The 23,053-nt window shown below is 38.2% G+C and overlaps 1 protein-coding gene across 2 annotated transcripts in view; it reads right to left on the bottom strand.

Annotated features, from left to right (window-relative positions):
* UMPS (uridine monophosphate synthetase) overlaps positions 1–22,286 on the bottom strand; it is a 48,316-nt gene extending 26,030 nt beyond the window's left edge. The window contains exons 1-3 of one of the 2 annotated variants that reach the window (XM_065942948.1): positions 22,158–22,286; positions 2,807–2,960; positions 326–997 (exon numbers count right to left, since the gene is read on the bottom strand). In XM_065942948.1, the coding sequence (XP_065799020.1) occupies positions 326–997; positions 2,807–2,840 (706 nt within the window). In that variant the 5' untranslated portion in view covers positions 2,841–2,960; positions 22,158–22,286. Of the gene's footprint in view, positions 1–325; positions 998–2,806; positions 2,961–22,041 lie in introns of both variants that reach the window. The other variant, XM_065942947.1, reaches the window with a different exon arrangement.
* Between the last annotated feature and the right edge of the window lie 767 nt (positions 22,287–23,053).

Below are 23,053 nucleotides of genomic sequence, written 5' to 3'. Positions count from 1 at the left end.
ACATAAAGCTAATAGCCTCAGATCACCAGGAACAGGGTGTATTACCCAAGTGAGCTAATAAAGGTATTCTATACCCAGGCCTGAGTGATTGGTTTGGGGCAGGCATGAAGAATGTGCCTACCTGAGAAAGAAGAGAGAAGAAAGCAGAGCTGAGACTTGAAGAGAAAGTAAGCCCGAAAGATATCACTTGAGCTCCCAGATCCAACCACGCTTGACAGGCTGTTTCTACTGTTGGACTCTGTCACGTGAACCAATACATTTCCTTTTGTTCTTCAGCCAGTTTAGGCTGGATTTTGATTCTTGTTGGTTCCTGAATAATGCTTACCTTCATACTGCTTTTTCACTGTGTTTCCTATATCTGCAAATTTCCGGTCTTCAAATATTAGAAACTCATGGCGTTTTGCCAGAGTGGTTAACTCCTTCATCACATCCAGAGTAAAATCATTCAAAATATCTACATGAGTCTTAAGCAAGCAGATTCTGGGTCCCAAAGCATCTGCTAGCTGCAGTAGCTCTCTGGACTCTGAGATATCAGCAGACAGACACAGATTGGTCTCCTTCTTTTGCATAAGCCTGAGAAGCTTTGATGCAACCGGGTGGATCCCAGGCAGCTCTGCACGTGCACCAAAACTTAGTTCTTTGGGTTCTTTCTTCACAGAAGGGAGAGAACCATTAGGATTAGCTGCCACAAAAACATTCTCCTGAATAAATCTCTTCACTCTCTCCACCATTTCAGCATTGATTTTTTCCTGCTGCTCAAGAATATCCAGCATTTTGGACAATGTACACACTGGGTGGAGACGAATCCCATGGGCCTGCAACTTGTCCTTGCCTCCCTGCTCTCTGTCCAGCAGCACTATGGCATCAGTGACCTTCAAGCCTTCCTTCTGAAGAACCTCAGCAGTTTCCAAAACACTAGATCCACTGGTGACAACATCTTCAATGATCAAACAGGTTTCTCCCGGATTAACAGCCCCTTCTATAAGCCGTTTAGTACCTGGAAAAGAAAAAAATTATGTTGATTCTATTTTAAAATTATGTATTTCAACCAACTCAAGATGTATCTATAGTATAAATTTGGCATGTATTTATGAAAAGGTGGATAATCTAAATTATACTTTCTGATAATCCACTTTGGAAATTTTGTTCAATGTCTCCATTTCAAAACTGTCAAAGTTACATATACAGAATATTTACAGTAAAACTAGCAAATTATTTAACTTTGTAAAATATCACAATGTGTTTATGATCAAAATTTCAAATATGGGGTTTCTTTAGGCAAGATCACCTGGACTGATCAAAGTTATTAAATAGCACAATATCATCAATGAAATCATTCCTTTTTCCATTAACAATTTCATTATTCAAGATCAGCGAAACAACTGGCCTTTTGAGTATACAAATTTAGGAGGGAAAATATTCAACAACCATTTAGATGAATCACTACACCCTTATGAATTATATAATGTAATGGGACTAAATATACAGGCCCACTCCAATCCCTACTACAGACTATTTTCCGAAAACCTACAAATTGTAAATAAGTCAGGCTGTAGACTACAAAGACCTGTGTTTTCAGAGACGTATTTTTGTGTTTTCCACTACCAAATTTACCTTATTTTGATGCAGTATATATTTAGTGGGTGTTTTGCCCACTTTTAACTTTTCCACATGTACTATCTTTGTCTTTTCCCCTAACTCCTTTTCTTCCTTGAAGAATTGGCAAGTTTAACTTAGACCAGAACATAAGACTGTATAGGCATATTTTAAAATGAATGATCATATTCTAAGAAATATTTTTGAAGACACATAACAGGAAATAGAAATAATAGCTTCCTTATGGGAGAGATTCATATAGATAAAACACTGTGCCACTAAGTAGCAAAAATATTCTAGTTTTTTATAATGTTGAATAAACTAAAACTAAATAAGAGTATAACAAATCTCCATAAATACAGCAACTTGCCACCTAATAACTCATGGGCAATCTTGTTTCAGCTATAATTTCAATCCCACCCTCCCCCCAGTAATTTTTAGAAGCAAATCTCAGACAGCATATGATTTCATCATAAAAATTTTTAGAACACATTGGTAAAAAGGACTCATCAAAAAAGGCAACAAAACAGAAATAATACCAAAAAACAATAATTCTTAATGTAATAAAATATGAAGTCTGTCCCAATACTTTTAGATTGATGTAGCTTAAAAACATGTTTGAAATACCCACCTGATAACCTACTGCCATGAACCCATTAAAAAAAAACAACTCTATTTAGAATTCCATGTGGCATTTACATTGCCCTCCCCCCCCCCCCCTTTCTGCCATGCTTCATGGCTTGTAGGATCTTACTTCCCCAACCCAGGCCTCCTGCAGTGGAAATGCAGAGTCCTAACCACTGGGCCACCAAGGAATTCCTTTACATTGCTTTAAGGGAATAGTTTTATTCATGTAATTTAAACAGAGTACACTGGGAAAGTATGTGCTCTAAAAGCATTCTGCTGATGAGGAAAGTGCTGGTAAAAATGTTGGGTTATTCATAAATTTGGTGCACAAAGCACTTTTTTTTTTTTATTGTCTAATTAACATAAAGCATTTTATCCCCAGACTCTAAAGGAAAGGGAGCTGCTTTATAACAATAGTTAACAAAACAGCTTAAAAGGCTGATGAAGAATATTCAATGTGACTATCAACCTCAGTGCCTAGAAGAACAAATTCTAAAAGTGTCAGGTTATGAATCATAACTTATACTTAATAGTTATACTACTTTTACTTATACTACTTATACTTATACTACTTTTACTTTACCATAATCCTTTGTTTCCTTCCTTCTGATAAGCATTGGAATTTGGTGGGTTGAACAGATAACTGTAGCCAATGGTAAAGCTGTATAAGGTACTCCACACACACTGTCAAAATTGATCCCTGCATTTTGGGCAGTTTGAAATAAAATTTCTGCAACCTGTTAAAGAAAAAGAAGAACATATGAATGATCTATTATTACTATTTTTAAAGCTGTATATAAAACATTTAACAACATGACAGTAAAAACCTAGCAAAGGAAAGTCTCAAACTTGGGCCAGAAAAATATAAATGCCTTGTTGTTAAATTATCCTCTCCACAAATCCCAGTTTACAAAAATATATATATAAAAACACAAGAATTAATCTACTTGGCTAGACTCAGGGCTGCTTGAAGGGCAGCACGGAAAGCGTCAGGAAAGGCTATGATATTGACCCTGAGACTGAGCATGACACTTAGGCTTCACAGTTGTCCTCAGTAACTCATTATGCTTTGAGTATCTAAACCCATCAGCTTTATTTTCCCAACACAAGCTTTCAATTAAGAAGTTTTACAAGAGAAATTAAGAAAACAATTGCATCAGGACTTGTCTGGTGAATGAGTGGCTAAGACTTGGTGCTCCCAACGCAGGGGACCCAGGTTCTATCCCTGGTTGGGGAACTAGATCCCACATGCCACAGCTAAAGATCCTGCATGCTGTATCTAAAGATTCCACATGCTGCAACAAAGATCAAAGGTCCCATGTGCCACAACTGAGACCCAGTGCAGTCAAATAAATACATACAAACATTTAAAAAGAAAACAATTGCATTATGAAGAATAAAACACTTACAAATAAATTTAATCAAGGAAGTGAAAGTCCTGCAAAAATATTAGATTAAAAAAAAACTGAAGGTGGCATAAGCAAATGGAAGAATATCCCAGGCTCATGGATCAGAATTAAAATGTCCATACTATCCAAAGCAATATATAAACTCATACAATTTCTATATAATTACAATGGCACTTTTCACAGAAATGGAACAATCCTAAAATTGTACGGAACTACAAAAGACCTAGGATAGCCAAAACAATCTTGAAAAAGAACAAAAGTAGAGGCATCATGCTCCTTGATTTCAGACTACATTACAAAGTAATAGTAATCAAGACAATAGGGTATTGGCATAAGAACAGACACACAGGTCAATAGAACAGAATAGAGAGCCCAGAACTAAAGATACACATGTATGTTCAATTAATACACACTAAAGGAGCCAAGGATATAAAAAGGGAAAAGGACAGTCTCTTCAACAAACAGGTTTGGGGCACGCTAGACTACTATCTTATACCATACATAAAAATTAACTCAGAATGGATTATGACTTGAATGCTAAGACATGAAATCATAAAATTCCTAGAAAAAAACAAGTGGTAAGTTCCTTGACATTGGTCTTAGCAATGATTTTTTTGGATTTGACACCAAAAGCAAAGGCAACAATACCAAAAATAAACAAGCAGGAAAGTGGTTCAATACTGCAGAGTAAGAATATCCTGAACTCACCTCCTCTCATTGACACAATTCTATAACTCGCTATGAACAATTCCCTCTAAATGAACCTGAGAACTAGCAGAACAGCTACATCACAACAAAGGATAAAAAGGCCTATCAAGATAGGTAGAAGAGTTAGACACAGTCCCCTCAAAACTCCATCCCCACTTCAGCAACCCATAAGCAATAGGGAGCTCACAAAAACCGAACCTCCCCCTGACGCCCTACATCAGTCACCCTAACTGTGAACCTGCACCAGACAGATGAGCACTCAAAACACTTGGCTTTGAAAACCAACAGAGTTTAGATCCAGGAAAACCACATGGATGCAGGGAATGGAGATTTGCTCCTAAATGTATTGTGAGGAGACTCACTCACCCTGGGACGCAGCTAAAGGGCAGCAGTTTGAAAAGAGCCCAGATCAAATGAAGTAAATTCATTTGGTAATCTTAAAAACTCTGCCGGAATGTTACCATTGGAGCTCTCTCCAGGTATGGAAGCACTAGCAGGCATCATTTTTACACTCTCTCACTTGCTAGTGCCTTCCCCACACGCCTCTGCCCAGCACCCCAGAGGCAGCAGGGGAATGCACCATTTCCCCATGCTTCTGCAACAGCATAACAGCATGTTCCCCATCCCCACCAGTCCTGCAGCCATAGCAGCAGTGTGGATACACACCAAGCCAGCAGGCACATGCAGCCCAAACAGGGGACACTACCGGAGTGTGTACTCTGGTTGCAAAGGGGCATTTCATTTCTGGACTCCACAGGTGTGAAACAGTAGAATATACAGTTTGAGAAATAACCAAGAACTACGGCAAGGTTAAAGGGTAAGTAAGGTTCATTTCCAATGTGGGGCCACCCCATCAAGACTGGAAGAGATAATTGTGTCACCTAACACATGGAAACAAACACAGAGTCAAGCAAATTGAGGAAACAGAGATATATGTTCCAAACAACAGAAAAAGATAAACCTCCAAGAAAAATTATTAATGAAAAACCTAAGTCATTGACCTGATAAAGAACTTAAAGTAATGGTCATAACGATGCTCACCAAAATAGGAAAAAGAATAGATGAACTTGAAAAAAGAGAAAATGCAAAAATATACCAGAGAAATCAAAGAGCTGAAAAATACAATAACTTATCTGAAAAACACACTATAATGGGTTCAAAAACAGACTAGATAAAGCAGAAAGATTGGTAATCTGGAAGACAGGGCAGTGGAACTCACCTAAACAGGGCAGCAATAAACAAAACACCAGAATTTTAAAAAGCAAAAACAGTCTAGGAGACCAAGGAAATAATATTGAGAATAATGACTCCCAGTTTAAGATAGTGGAGTAGAAGGATGTGCACTCATCTCCTGTGAGAACACCCAAATTGTAACTAGCTGTTGAACAATCACTGACAGGACACTGGAACCCAGCAAAAAAAGATACCCCACGTCCAAAGACAAAGCAGCAGCAGCAGCAAGACAGCAGGAGAGGTACAATCACGATGAAACCAAACCCCATACCCGCCAGGTGGGTGATCCACAGACTAGAGAACAATAATGCCAAAAAGTTATCCCACTGTTATGAAGTTTCTGAACACCACTTCAGGCTTCCCAGCCTGGGGATCTGAAACAGGGATTAGAAATCCCAGGGAATCTGGCCTCAAAGGCCAGTGGGATTTGATTATAGGACTTCCATAGGACTAGGGGAAACAGGGGCTCCATCCAGTCTTGGAGGGCATAAACAAAATCTTGCATGAACAAAGACCCAGAAAAGGAGCAAAAGGAGCAGTGACCCCACTAGAGACTGAACCAAACTACCTGATAGTGTTGAAGAGCCTCCTGTGGAGGCGTGAGTCAGCAGGGGCTCACCACAGGGACAGGGGCACCAGTCTGGGAGGGTCCCCCTTGGTGGTTGCCATTAACCGTACCAGCTGAGCTATTTGAAGTACTAAAAGAAGATGCTGGTAAAGTGCTGCACTCAATATGCCAGCAAATTTGGAAATCTAAGCAGTGGCCACAGAACAGGAAATGGTCAGTATTCATTCCAATCCCAAAGAAGGGCAATGACAAAGAATGTTCAAACTAACACACAATTGCACATATCTCACGTGCTAGCAAAGTAATGCTCAAAATTCTCCAAGCTAGGTTTCAACAGTACATGAACTGATAACTTCTAGATGGTCAAGCTGGATTTAGAAAATGCAGAGGAAGCAGAGATCAAATAGCCAACATTCGCTGGAACACCAAAAAAGCAAGAGAATTCCAGCAAAACATCTACTTCTCCTTCATTGACTACACTAAAGTCTTTGACTGCGTGGATCACGACAAACTGGGGAAAACTCTTAAAGAGATGGGAATACCTGCCTCCTGGGAAACCTGTACACAGGTCAAGAAACAACAGTTAGAACCAGACATGGAACAACAGACTGGTTCCAAATTGGGAAAGGAGAATGTCAAGGCTGCATATTGTCATCCTGCTTATTTAACGTACATGCAGAGTACATCATGTGAAATGCCGGGCTGGATGAAGCACAAGCTGGAATTAAGCAATATGCTTAATTGCATATGCATATGCTTAATATCATCTCAGATATGCAGATGACACCACCCTTATGGCAGAAAGCAAAGAACTAAAGAGCTTCTTGATGAAGGTGAAAGCAGAGAGTGAAAAAGTTGGCTTAAAATTCAACATTCAAAAAACTAAGGTCATGACATCTGGTCCCATCACTTCATGGCAAATAGATGGGGAAACAATGGAAACAGTGACAGATTTAATTTTGTTGGGCTCCAAACTCACTGCAGATGGTGACTGCAGCCATGAAATTAAAAGACGCTTGCTCCTTGGAAGAAAAGCTATGAGCAACCTAGACAGCATATTAAAAAGCAGAAAGTGAAAGAGGAGAGAGAAAAAGTTGGCTTAAAGCGCAACATTCAGAAGACTAAGATCATGGAATGCAAGGAGATCCAACCACTCCATCCTAAAGGAAATCAATCCTGAATATTCACTGGAAGGACTGATGCTGAAGCTGAAGCTCCAATACTTTGGCCACGTGATGCAAAGAGCCAACTCACTGTAAAAAACCCTAATGCTGGGCAAGATTAAAGGCAGGAAAAGGGGATGAGAGAGGATGAGAGGTTAGATGGCATCACTGACTCAATGGACGTGAATTTGAGCAAGCTCTACGAGATGGTAAAGGACAGGGAAGCCTGGCATGCTATAGTCCATGGGGTGGCAAAGAGTCAGACATGACTGAGCAACTAAACATCAGTGGGCAGACACAAGAAGCAGAGTCCCACAGTGGCTAAAGGAAAAAACACATTACGGAGAGTTAATCACGATGAAAAAGTAAAAAGTTATGTCCCAGATGAAGGGACACGATAAAACCCCAGAAAAAACAACTAAATGAAGTGGAGATAGGCAACCTTCCAGAAAAAGAATTCAGAATAATGATAGTGAAGATGATCCAGGATCTCTGGAAAACAATGGAGAAGATGCAAGAATACCAAAGACCTACTAGAACTAAAGAACAAACAGATGAAAAATACACTAGAAGGAATCAGCAGCAGAATAAGGCAGAATAATGAGTAAATGATCTGGAGGACAGACTAGTGGAAATCACTGCTGTAGAACAGAATATAGAAAAAAGAATGAAGGAATTGAAGACATTGTAAGAGACCCCTGGGATAACATTAAACAACCAACATTTTCATTATAGGGGTCCTAGAAGGAGAAGAGAGAAAGGACCTGAGCAACATCTGGAGAGACAATAGCTGGAAACGTCCCTAAATTGTGAAAGGAAAGAGTCAACCAAGCCGAAGAAGCACAGAATCCCAAGCAGGATAAACCCAGGGAGGAACACATCAAGACATATAGTAGTCAAACTGACAAAAATTAAAGACAAAGATAAAATATTAAAAGCAACAAGGAAAAAAACGACAAATAACATACAAGGGAACTCCTATCAGGCTATCAGCTGATTTTTCAACAGAAACTCTACAAGCCAGAAAGGAATGTCACAGTATATTTAAAGTGATGAGAGGAAGAACCTACAGCCAAGAATACTCTACCCAGCAAGTCTCTTATTCAGATTTGATGGAGAAACCAAAAACTTTCCAGACAAGCAAAAGTTAAGAGAATTCAGGACTACCAAACCAGCTTTACAACAAATGTTAAAGGAACTTCTCTAGGCAGCAAACACAAGAGAAGGAAAAGACCTACAGAACATAAACCCAAGATAATTAAGAAAATGGTAATATGATCATACACATCGATTAATTACCTTAAATGTAAATGGATTAAGTGCACCAACCAAAGACATAGACTGGCTGCGCTGATGAAAACAAAGGCACATATGTACTTCCACTTCCCATATCACTCTGCCTGACCCCCCAAATTGTATCTATTTTATATTGTTAAGTTAATCATGTTCCCGTGTAATTATCTTCTATTTTTGGTCTGGCTATTGAGTATGAAAACTGATAAAATATCTTTTACTATTATGATTATGTAAGTATTACTCACTTAATACTACTGGATCATGATTAGTCAACAGAAAAAACAATAGAACTCTATATCACCAAAACTACAATTTAATAGAGAAACCTATAATCACTTTTCAAAATCCAGATGCATATCAGAATTATCTTGAAACTCTTTGAAAGATACAAATGCCCAGGTATTGCGTTTTTTTTTCTCGAGAGCTCCAGGTATGTTAAAAAAAAAAAAAAAAGTTCTGTCCTCTTTCCCAGGATATCAGCTCATTCGAGTCTCATCTTTGATAATTAAGAGTACGTAGAGACTTCCCTGGTGGTCCAGTGGCTAAGACTTCACCTTCCAACGCAAAGGGTTCAGGTTCAACTCCTGGTAGATGAGTTAATAATCCCACCACCAAAAATCCAAAACATAAAACAGAAACAGTATTGTAACACATTCAAAAGACTTTAAAAGTGGTCCAAATTAAAAAAAAAAAAAAAAAGAGTAGGTCACTCATACCTCTCTTAAGGAGGATTTCATCTATGAAAGTGAAACAACTGTCAATGGTTAGGTGATTCTTTTATCTCTTTCTATACATATGGAATTTGCTCACATGACATTTTAAAATTCTGCTTCAGTCCCACACATTATTCAAAATGTCCATCATACTAAAAAAGCTGAAAGAATCCCAAAGGACATATAACTTTAGGTGGGAAAAAACTGCACCGCTTATTTTAATACCAATGATCATTTTTTAGACACCAAGACCTTCTAACAGATTCTAATTCCAAGGAATCCCAAGCTCCCTAGAAGTCGTCCTGCCTCCTTTCTTGACTATCTTAATTAACGTAGTCCTCTCCTACCCAGAGGCTTGGATACACAAGGATTTCCTTTTCTCCCTGCTCTCAGTCCAGGGCCTCTGCCAGGGAGTTTTCACCACTTGTGCCACAAAGGGTGAGCCCAGATGCTTACTGTTTAGAGCTCTTCCTTTGCCCTTCTTGGATGTAACTGAGAAAAAAAAACTAAGGAGGAGACATCCCAGGGAGTGGATGTTTCTCATTTAGATCTAAAAAAATCTCCATCCCAATGAACAAGCCCTTCACAAACTACCAATCAGAAAAACTGCTAGCCATTGCCAAGCACATAGTAGGCACCTGTTCAATAATGAAGAAATGAATGAATGAATCTAAGAAAAAAAATACTGAGGAGAACATTCACATTATATGCTATATATATATAACAATTATAAATACCTATGTACCGAACATAGGAGCACATCAATATACAAGGCAAATGTTAACAGCCATAAAAGGAGAAATCGACAGTTACACAATAATAGTGGGGGACTTTAACACCCCACTTACATCAACAGAGATGGTCCAGACAGAATATCAATAAGGAAACACATGTCTTAAATGACACATTGGACCACACTGATTTAATTGATATTTATAAGAACATCCCATCCAAAATACACATTCTCAAGTGCACATGGAACATTCTCCAGGATTTATCACATGCTGGACCACAAAGCAAGCCACAGTAAGTTTAAGAAAACTGAAATCATATCAAGCGTCTTTTCCCATCACAACAGTATGAGACTAGAAATACATTAAGAGAAAAAACTGTAAAAAAACACAAACATGTGGAAGCTAAACAATATGTTACTAAACAACTCACTGAAGAAATCAAAAAATAAACAATTAGAGACAAGAGAAAACAAAAACACAGACTTCCCTGGTGTTCTAACGGTTAAGAATTCGCCTGCCACTGCAGGGGACATGAGTTGATCCCTGGTCTGGGAAAATCCCACATACAGTGGAGCAACTAAACCAGTGTGCCACGCTACTGAAGCCCTCACACCTAGAGCCCGTGCTCCACGAGAGAAACCACTGCAAGAAGAAGCCCGTGCAGCTCAGAGTAGCCCCCACTCACCAAAACCAGAGAAAGCCCATGGACAGCAGTGAAGACTTGGTGCAGCCTAAAAATATACAAATTAAAAAAAAAGATTCAAAGTCTATGGGACACAGCAAAAGCAGTTCTAAGAGGAGAAGTTATAGCAATACCATCTTACCTCAGGAAACAAGAAAAATCTCAATTAAATGACCTAACTTTACACATAAAGCAAACTAGAGTAAGAAAAACAAACAAAACCCAAAGTTAGTAGAAAGAAATCATAAAGATCAGGGCAGAAATAAATGAAATAGAGATGAAGACAACAATAGAAAAGACCAATGAAACTAAAAGCTGGTTGTTTGAAAAAGTAAACAAAATTTGATACACCTTTAGCCAGACTCATCAAGGAAAAAGGGGAAAGGGCTCAAATCAATAAAATTAGAAATGAAAAAGAAGTTACAATGGACACCAAGGAAATCCAAAGGATCATGAGAGTACTATAAGCAACTATAAGTTAATAAAATGGACCATTTAGAAGAAATTGAAAATTTTTAAAAAGGTTTCCCAAGACTGAATGAGGAAGATATAGAAAGCATGAACAGACCAATCACAAGTATTGAAATAGAAACTGTGAGTAAAAAGCTAACAAAAGTCCATGACCAGATGACTTCACAGGCCAATTCTTATTAAATTTAGAGAAGAGTTAACACCTATCCTTCTCAAATTGTTCCAAAAAATGGCAGAGGAAGGAACACTTCCAAACCAAACTCATTCAATGTGGCCACCATCACCCTGATACCAAAATCAGAGAATGATAACACAAAAAAAATAAAATTACAGGCCAACACCACTGATGAACATAGATGTAAAAATCCTCAACAAAATACTGGAAAACCAAATCCAGCAATACATTAAAAGGATCATACACCATGATGAACTGGGATTTATCCCAGTGATGGAAGGATTTTTGAATTTCTGCAAATCAATCAGTATGATACATTGCATCAACAAATTGAATACAAATGACATGATCATCTTAGTAGATGCAGAAAAATCTTCTCACAAAATCCAACACCTATTTATTTTAAAAACTCTCCGCAAAATGAGAATAAAGTGAATATACCTCAACATGATAAAGATCATATATGATCTTTATGTATTAAACTAACATAATACTCAAGAGTTAGAATCTGAAAGCATCTTTCTAAGATCAGGAACAAGACGATGTCCACTCTCACCACCTTTCTTCAACGGTTTCGGAAGTCCTCGCCATAGCAATCACAGAAGAAAAAGAAATAAATAGAATCGAAATTGGAAAATCAGTAAAACTGTTACTGATCTCAGACGACATATTCTACATAGAAAACTCTAAACATGCCACCAGAAAACTACTAGAGCTCATCAATGAATCTGGTAAAGTTGGAGAATACAAAATTAATACACAGAAATCTCTTGCATTTTTACATACCTAACAACAGGAAGTGGTGACCAAAACCACTCCCAAGAAAAAGAAATGCAACAAGCCAACGGTTGTCTGAGGAGGCCTTACAAACAGCTGAGAAAAGAAGATAAGTGAAAGGCAAAGGAGAAAAGGGAAGATATACCCATCTGAATGCAGACTTCCAAGAACAGCAAGGAGAGAGAAGAAAGCCTTCTCAAGTGAAAAAGACAAAGATCATGGCATCTGGTCCCATCACTTCACTGCAAACAGATGGGGAAACAATGGAAACAGTTACAGGCTTTATTTTCTTGGGCTCCAAAGTCACTGTGGACAGTGACTGCAGTCATGAAATTAAAAGATGCTTGCTCCTTGGAAGAAAAGCTGTGACAAACCTAGACAGCATATTAAAAAGCAGAGACATTACTAACAAAGGTCCATCTAGTCAAAGCTATGGTTCTTCCAGTAGTCATGTACAGATGTGAGAGCTGGACCATAAAGAAAGCTGAGCATTAAAGAATTGACGTTTTTGGACTGTGGTGTTGGAGAAGACTCTTGAGAGTCCCTTGGACTACAAAGAGATCAAACCAGTCAATCCTAAAGGAAATCAACCCTGAACATTCATTGGAAGGACTGATGTTGAAGCTAAAGCTCCAATACTCTGGCCACCTGATGCAAACAGCCAACTCACTCTGATGCTGGGAAAGACTAAGGGCAGGAGGAGAAGGGGTGACAGAGGAGAAAATAGCTGGATGGCATTACTGATACAATGGATATGAGTTTGAGCAAACTCTAGGAGTTAGTCAAGGGAAGCCTGGCATGCTGCAGTCCATGGGGTAGAAAAGACTCAACATAACTGAGCAACTGAACAACAACAAAAAATCAGGAAAAGAAATGAAAAAAAAACAATTGCATTTACCATCACATCAGAAAGTAAAATACTAGGACTTCTTTGGTGGTCCAGTGGTTAAGATTCATACTTCTAATGCAAAGGACACAGGTTCAATTCCTAGTCAGGGAACTAAGATCTCACATGCCACCTGGTGTGGCCATATATATATATATATATAGTCTTATTTTTGCTTAAAAATAAAAAGAATAAAATACCTAGGAATAAACCTAAGGAGACAAAAATCTCAACTCTGAAAACTAAGATGGTGATGGAAGAAATCAGAGATGACACATGCTCTTGGAATACTGTCAAAATTACTGTACTACCTAAAGCAATCCATAGACAAAGTGCAATCCCTACCAAACTACTGATGGCAATTTTCACAGAACTAGAACAAAAAAAATTTAATTTGTGTGAAGACACCAAAGACCCCAAATAGCCAAAGCAACCACAAGTACAAAAAACAATGAGGTCAGGCTCCCTGACCTCAGACTATACTACAAAACTGCAGTATGACACTGTCACAAAAATACAGATCAATGAAACTGGACACAAAATCCAGAAATAAACACATGCATTTATGGTAATTAATCTTTGAGAAAGAAGGCAAGACTATATATGTAATGGAGAAAAGACAGTCTCTTCAATAAGTGGTCCTGGGCAAACTGGACAGCTATATGTAAAGTGATGAAATTGGCACTCTCTTTAATACCATATACAAATATAAACTCAATATGTATTAAAGACTTAAATGTAAGACTGGATACTATAAAACTCTTACAGGAAAACATATGCGGAACACTCTTTGACATACATTGCAGCAGTATCTTTTTCAATCCACTTCCTAAAGTAATGGAAATAAATTAAAAATTAAATAAATGTGAACTAATTAAACTCAAAAGTTTGTGCACAACAAAGGAAATCATAAACAAAATGAAAAGACAACCCACAGAATAGGAGATTGTATTTGCAAACCATGAAACTGGCAAGGAATTAATCTCCAAAATTTACAAACACCTCATACAACTCAGTATCAAAGAAACAAACAACTCAATCAAAAAACGGGCAGAAGACCTAAACAGACATTTCTCCCAAGAAGATATACTGATGGCCAAGAGATACATAAAAAGATGCTCAACACTGCTAATTATTAGGGAAATGCAAATCAAAACTACAATGAGATATCACCTCACACCAGCCAAAACAGAATGGCTATCATCAAAAAGGTTACAAACAAAAAAAAAAACACAACAACAAAAAAATAAATATATATTAAAAAAAAAGGTTACAAAGAATAAATACTAGAGAGGGCTTGGAGAAAGGGAACCCTCCTATGCTTCTGGTGGGAACGGATATTGGTACAGCCACTATAGAAAACAGTATGGACATATCTTAAAAAACTAAAAATATACATAGTTATGACATTATCCAGCAATCCCACTCCTGAGCATAGATCCAGAGAAAACCATAGCTTAAAAGGATCCATGCACCCCAATGTTCGCTGCTGTGTTATTTACAATATCCAAGAAACGGAAGTAACCTAAGTGCCCATCAACAGATAAATGGATAAGATGCGGTACATACATACAATGGAATATTAGCAATTAAAAAGAATGAAATAATGCCATTTGCAGTAATATGGATGGACCTGGGATTATCATACCAAGTGAAGTAAGTTAGACAGAAAAAGACAAATCACATGATAGACCTTATATTCAGAATCTAAAAAAAAAATATACAAAGGAACTTATTTACAAAACAGACTCACAGACTACAAAACCAACATATGATTATCAAAGGGAAAGATGAGGGGAGGGATAAACTGGGAGTCTGGAATATATACACCCTGCCATATTTAAAATAGATAATCAGCAAGAACCTACTGTATCGCACAGGCAACTCTGCTCAATATTCCATAATAACCTAAATGGGAGAAGAATCTGAAAAAGAGCAGACACATGTGTACATATATAACCGAATCACTTTGCTATACACCTGAAACTAGCACAACACTGTTAATCAACTATGCCACCAATATAAAACAAAAACATTAAAAAACAAAGGAAGAATGACTGAAAGCTTTCTTAACTCGGGGATGGAAACAGACATCCAGAATTAGGAGTGTTTGAAAGAAGATGAACCCCAAAAAACCTGAACATAATTAAAATGTCAAAAGTTAAAGACAAGGGGAGAATCTTAAAAGTAGCAAGGGAAAAACAACTTATATGCAAGAGAACAACACCCCTACCCCATTAAGGGTAACAGCAGATTTCTCAGCAAAAAACTTTGCAGGCCAGAAGGCAGTGGCATGATATATTCAAAGTGCTCAAAGGAAAACACTTCCAACTAAGAATATTCTAGACCAGATGGACTTAATAGAGAACATTCCATCCCAAAGCAATAGAATACACATTCTTTAAGTATACCTGAAGGATTCTCAAGGATAGATCACATGTTAGACCACAAAACAATTCTCAAGAAATTTAAGAAGACTGAAATCATATCAAGTATCTTTCTGACCACAATGGCATGAAACTGGAACTCAGTTACATGAAAAAAACAAGAAAAATCTCAAATATATAAAGATTAAACAATATGCTATGGAACAACCAGTGGATCAAGAAAGAAATCAAAGGATAATTAAAAAACAAAACCCACCCTTAAGTCAAATGAAAACTAAAAGAAAACATACAGAAGTCTATAAGATTCAGCAAAAGCAGTTTTAAGAGCAAAGTTTATAATGATACATGTCCACCTCAAGAAATAAGAAAAATTTCAAATAAACAACCTAACTTTATGCCTAAACAAAGCAGAAAAAGAAGAACAAATGAAGCCCAAAGGTAGCAGAAAGAAGGAAATAAAGATCACAGTGGAAATAAATGGAGACCAAAAAGACAATTTAAATAAATGAACTAATAGCTGGTTCTTGAACCAAAATTGATAAACCTTTAGCTAAAGTACCAGGAAAAAAAGAGGACTCAAATCAATAAAATCAGAAATGAGAGAGAACACACACCTGATACCAAAGAAATAAAAGGCTCATAAGAGGTTACTATGAACAACTATAAATCAATAAATAACCTGGGAAAATGGATACGTTCCTAGAAATATACAGTCTCCCAAGACTGAAACATAATTAGAAAATATGAATAAACAGAGATAATAAGGAGAATTAATAATAAACAAACAGACAGACAACTCACAACAAACGAAAGTTTAAGACCGGATGCCTTCATTGCTGAATTTTACTATCCAAAAAAGATTTAATTCCTATCCTCCTCCAATTCTTCCAAAACATTAAAAAGAGGAGGGAATGTCCTCAAATTCTTTTACAAGGCCAGCATTACACTGATACCAAAACCAGACAAGGACACACACAAAAAAAGTACAGGTCAATATTGATAATGGATTTAGATGTACAAACCTTCAACAAAACATTTGCAAACCAAATTCAACAATGCATAAAGAAGATAATAAGCTATGATCAAGTGGGATTTATCCCAGGGATACAAGAATGGTTCAACACTACAAATCAATGTGATAGATCACATTAACAAAATGAAGGATAAAAATCATATGGCCACCTCAATAGGTACAGAAAAAGCCCTTGATAAAATTCAACCACCATTGATAAAGACCAAACAATGGGTAGAGATGGAATAATAAAGGCGATATGACAGGCCCACAGCTAGTCATACTCAATGGTGAAAAGCTGAAAGCTATTTCCTTAGAGTCAGAAACATGACAAAGATGCTCATTCTTGCCACTTTTTATTCAACAAAGTACTGGAAGCTTCAGTCAGAGCAATTAGGCAGGAAAAAAGAAATGAAAGGCATCTGCATTGGAAAGGAAGGAGTAACTAGTGGTTACTCCTACTCCTAGTAACTTAGTGGTTTAGTCACTAAGTCAGTTCCGACTCTTGCGACCCCATGGACTGTAGCCTGCCAGGCTCCTCTGTCCATGGGATTCTCCAAACAGGAATACTGGAGTGGGCTGCCATTTCCTTCTCCAAACTAAGTGGATGACATGATTTTATATTTAGAAAACCATAAAGACTTCACAAAAAATTGTTAGAATAAATGAACTCAGTAAAGTTGCAAAGTACAAAATCAATATACAAAAATCTGTTGTTTTTACAGACTAACAACAAACTATCAGAGAAATTAAGAAGACAATGCCATAAACAATTGTCTCAAAAAGAACAAGGTACCTAAGAATAAATTTAACCAAGGAGGTGAAAGACCTGTACGCTAAAAAGTATAAGACACTAATGAACAAAATTGAACATGACACAAATTAAGATATTCCGTGCTTATATTTGGAAGAATTAATATTGTAAAAATGTCCACATTACTCAAAGCAATCTGCAGATTCAATGCAATCCCTATCAAAAATCCAATAGTACTTTTCACAGAAATAAAACAATCCTAAAATTTCTTTGGAACCATAAAAGATCCTATTATAGCCAAAGCAACCTTGAGAAAGAAAAATAAAGGTGGAGACTTCACACCCCTTGATTTCAAACTATATTAATAAAGCTATCGTGGTCAAAACTAATTGGCATAAAAACAAATAAACAGATCAACAGAACAGAGAGCCTAAAAATAAACCCAAGCACATATTTCAATTAACTTACAAGAAAGGAGCCAAGAATGCACAATGGGAAAGGACAGTCTCTTTAATAACAAACTGTTGGTAAAACAGGACAACTACATGCAAAAGAATGAAACTGGACCACTATAATACACCATACATAAAAAAAATAATTCAAAATGGATTAAATGTGAATGTAAGACCTGAAAACATAAAACTCCTAGAATAACACACAGCTGGTAAGCTCCCTGACATCAGTCTTGGTGACTTTTCTTTGGATCTCACTTCAAAGGCAAAGACAACAAAAGTAAAAATAAACAAATGGGACTATATCAAACTAAAGAGCTTCCACAGAACAAAGGAAGCCATCAGCAACACTCCCTCCCCCCAAAAGAGTACCCTTCCGAACTGCAGAAGATATTTGCAAATTATATTTCTGAAAAGGGATTAGTATCTAAAATATATTAAAAAATTCACATAGCTCAATAACAAAAAATGATCTGATCAAAAAAATGGGCAGAGGATCTGAATAGACATTTTTTCCAAACAAGACATACAAATAGCCCAGAAGCATATGAAAAGATGCTCAAAATCACTAATAATCAGGTAAATGCAAATCAAAACCACAATGAGATATCAAATGGGTATTACCAAAAGAACAAGAAATAGTAAGTTTTGGTGACGATGCAAAGGAAATAAAACCCTTCTGTACTTATGGTAGGAATGATAATTGGTGCAGCCACTGTGGAAAGTAATATGGAGGTTCCTCAAAAAGTTAAAAACAACTCCCATGTCATCCAGCAAGTCCACTTCTGGATATTTACCTAAGGGAAATTAAAACACTACCTTAAAAAGATATCTGCACCCCCATGTTCACTGGAGCATTATTTACAATAGCCAAGATGTGGAAACAACCTAAGTTGCAAAACAACCATCAATGAACAAATGGATAAAGAAAATGTGGTATGTACATACACACACACAGTGGAAAATTATTCAGCCACGACAAAGTGTAATACATTGCCATTGGCTCAACACATAAGGGCATTAAGGGGCTTTAAGTAAAACAGTTAGGTGGAGAAAGGCAAATACCTCATGATCTTATTTATATGTGTAGTCTTATAAACACAAAGATAAATCGGTAGATATAAAGAACTGATTGGTGACTGCCAGAGGCAGAGTAGGGGAGAGGCAAAATGGGTGAAGGAATTCAAAAGGTACAAACTTCCAATTATAAAATAATAAGTTATGGAAAAATGTATTATAATACACAGCATAGTGACCATAGTTCATAATACTGTTTTGCATATTTGGAGGCTGCTGAGAGATCTTTAAAGTTCCCAGCACAAGAAAAAAAGTGCAATACGTTAACTACACTTACTGTGGCAAGGATTACGCAATATATACAGTCATTACACACACCTGAAACAAATGTAAAGATACCTGTCAATTATATCTCAATTTTTAAAAAAATCAACAAAAGACTATACACCAAAGTATTTTTGAAAATTGTCATCTTTTCCCACATAAATCATCACATTTTAATAGTAGAATGCATACTCCCCAAACACCATCTTATTTTAAGAAGAAAAGCAAAGAATTACTAAGTGACCTATATCAGAGGTGTTCAAATTTTTTTGTTCCTGTATTTCTAAAGATCTGAAAAATTTATGAATATTTTTAAGCGGCAAAATTGTAACTTCTGGAGTACTGAAAAAATTAACATATTATCCTAGAACTGTTACATCATTCTTTTAAGTGAACACAGTAAGATCCAAATACCATATTGATCTGATACGCAACATCTGCTTTAAAAAAGAGAGACTTCCCTATTGGTCCAGTGGCTAAGACTCTGCATTCCCAATGTGGGGGAAGTGGGATGGGGCGGGGACTAGATTCCACATAAGGCAACTAAAGATCCTGCATACCACTACTAAGACTCCAGGGAGCCAGAAACAAAACAAACTACAACATGAATATGCTTAACTATGAAACCTGGAAAAATTTACACTTTCTTGAACTTATACTCTCATTTCATTATCTCCAGAGAATTTTATTCTAATGCAATATACATTTATGCTTGAAAAATCTCTACTGATCATTCTATGATACTTCTCCAAAACAAAAATGTATATAAACTGAAATTTTAAATTGTTTAAATTTAAAAAATTTCCCATGACCATAGTCTCTAAATGTTAAAACTTCTATGTTATTATTACAATTGTTATGAGCATAAAATGAATTAAAACATAATCTGCAAATTTCAATAGAAACATAAAACAGATTGTTTTGAAAATGCATTGCTTAGTGACAGGAATAGTAGTACCTGACCCTGGCAATTAATTTATGTATCTAGTATAACTGACTATTACTTACTACTAGGAAGTCAGAGTTCAGTGTAAGTTCCATTGCGTCTTAGGGGTTGCAAATAATAAGAAACCCTATTTACATACACAAGCAGACATGAAAGAGTTCTGTTACAGCCAGAGCTCTCAGTGTTTTGAACTCCTGAGTAACTACCCAAAATAACACACACACACACACACACACACACACACACACAAATCTCAACATCTAGTATCAAAAAATAATTTTTAGTCATCTGTAAACTGATGACTTCTTCAAAAATAAACCAATTTTTCAAAATAAGATCCCTAATCATTCACTTTCTTAGCACTGATGAGATGCACCATAGCAAGATTCTGGATGGCAAGAACATTCTAACCCACTTCAACTAGTGCTTCAGTCCCTTTTGTAATAACCTCATAGAGTAGGGCTCACAAGGGGCGAACATAAACCCTTAGTGGTGGAGAAAGCTTTACACTTGTCTTCCAGACACAACTTCTGTGGCAGTGGCAAGGTTCTACATCTTCACTGTGCAATAAGGTAGCCACTAGTCACATGTGACTAAATTAAAAAATTCCCGGGACTTCCCTGGTGGTCCAGTGGTTAAGAATCCGCCTGCCAATGCACGGGACAGGAGTTCAACACCTGGTCCGGGAAGATCATACATGCCCCAGAGCAACTAAAGCCATGTGCCACAACTACTGAGGTCAGAGTGCATAGAGCCTGAGCTCCACAAGAGAATCCACAGCAACAAGAAGACCAGGTACAAAAGAGTAGTCCCCAGTGACCACAACTAGAGAAAGATCATGGACAGCAACGAAGACCTAGCGCAACCAAAAAAAACCCAAAAAATCCCATAATGTTGAATATTTACAAGCGGCAAGGAAACCCTATTAAACAGCACATTCAGACCCTTCCAGGACTTCCCTCGGAGAAGGCAATGGAACCCCACTCCAGTACTCTTGCCTGGAAACTCCCATGGACAGAGGAGCCTGGTGGGCTGCAGTCCATGGGGTCGCTAGGAGTCGGACACGACTGAGCGACTTCACTTTCACTTTTCACTTTCCTGCATTGGAGAAGGAAATGGCAACCCACTCCAGTGTTCTTGCCTGGAGAATCCCAGGGACGGGGAAGCCTGGTGGGCTGCTGTCTATGAGGTCGCATAGAGTCGGACACGACTGAAGCGACTTAGCAGCAGCAGCACCAGGACTTCCCAAGTGGCTCAGACAGCAAAGGGTCTGCCTACAGTGCGGAAAACCTGGGTTCGATCCCTGAGTCGGGAAGATCCTATGGCGAAGGAAATGGCAACCCACTCCAGTATTCTTGCCTGGAAAATCCCATGGACGGAGGAGCCTGGTGGGCTATAGTCCGTGGGGTCACAAAGAGTCGGACACGACTGAGTGACTTCACTTTCACTTACACTGTGATCTGCAGCTTTGATCCGCAGCTTGTGAGGAAAGCATAACCTCCCATCCTGCCTCAGATGTACTCAGTCAATCAGATTACCCATTTTAACAAAATTCCAGGTGATTCATATATACTCAAGAGTTTGAGAAGCATTGTGCTAGAAATCTCTAACTTCTACACAGTTTTTCCCTTTTATTCACCAAAGAACTGCCTCCATGAAATGTCCACCCTCTGGCCTTAATTCTTGCTCCTGGCCACAAAGTCCAAAATCGAATCCCCTTTACCTAGCAAGAGCCTTTCCAAGTATTTAAGCAGCTACTAAATTCTTCCCTCACCCGCCTTTTCCTCCCCGTCCCATTTTCACGAAGTTGAATACGTGGAACTTCTGCAACTACTTCCGTGCGAGCCAAGGCCCCCAACTGGGTTCCCCGACTCGGCTGCAAAGCACGTGTCAAAGCCAAGCGAGTCTACGAGCAGGCTGCCTCTAAGTCCTAAACAGCCTAACAGTTCCTGGTCTCTGGGTTTCACAAACCGACTCCCGGAAGTCGAAGCAGGGTCGACCCTCCTGCTTGGCTCTTTTGATCTCACCCAGAGCCCAGTTTCTTTCACCCCACTCCTCCTGGTCCACATTCACGCCACGAAACCCTGTTCTTTCCTTTCCCCCGTAGGTACCTGACTCAGAATACGCGGTCGAGACACGATGCCCCGCAGATCGATGTACACGGGGGAAGAGAGCCCACTCTTCAGCACGAAGTTCCCAAACTTGAAAGCCTGCACGTCGTACAGACCCGTTACCAATGACCCCAAAGGGGCATCAGCCGCCGCCATCGTCCGGGTCTCCCAGTTCACTCCTAACTCCAAACCTCAGCTTGCCGCGGCGCCAGATGACGCCACCCGAGAAGTCCCGCCTCTTCCGGCCCTTTTTCCGGCGGCTTGGCGGGCTCGCTGCGCGCGGCTCCGGGTTCCAAGTAACGAGGAAGATGAACTTATACTTTGGTATTATCAAGGTTATCTAGGAGGAATATCATGCCAGCCAGTGTGAAAATCTAAATATATTTTGTATTCACAAATCAGTTCCTTAGAGGAAATTCCCATTGTGGGTAGATGGCAATACTTTAAAGGTAATTACCGTTAAAACCATAAGGCTTATAGTTGTCACTCATCAAATTGATTCTGACTCATTTGAAGAACTGACTTATTGAAAAAGATCCTGATGCTGGGAAAGATTGAAGGCAGGAGAAGGGGATGACAGAGGATGAGATGGTTGGATGGCATCACCGACTCGATGGACATGAGTTTGAGTAAGCTCTGGGAGTTGGTGATGGACAGGGAGGCCTGGCGTGCTGCAGTCCATGGGGTCGCAAGAGTCGGACACGACTGAACGACTGAACTGAACTGAAATTGATTCTGCTGTTTCTGTTTTATTTTCTTTATGTATGTCTGTGTTTTCTGTGAAGACAAGATTACCAGCCAGTGTGAAGGAGCCCATGCTTTTGACAGTTCTTGTTTCAAATAAATGCAGTAAAATCTTGATGAAATAGAAACCAAACTTTAAGATATTTTTATTCTTGTTTGCAAAACAAACTAATCATAATACTTCAATCCCTAATACTTGTCAACCTAAAGAGTAAAATGGCCAGTTACTGTACCAGCCAAATGAGTTTTACTTGGGAATGGCAGAGGA

This window comes from Muntiacus reevesi, chromosome 8 (assembly GCF_963930625.1).
Source record: "Muntiacus reevesi chromosome 8, mMunRee1.1, whole genome shotgun sequence".
Lineage (NCBI taxonomy): Eukaryota > Metazoa > Chordata > Mammalia > Artiodactyla > Cervidae > Muntiacus > Muntiacus reevesi.
Note: the sequence above shows the minus strand (reverse complement) of the source record. Positions and strands in the feature narration are given on the sequence as shown.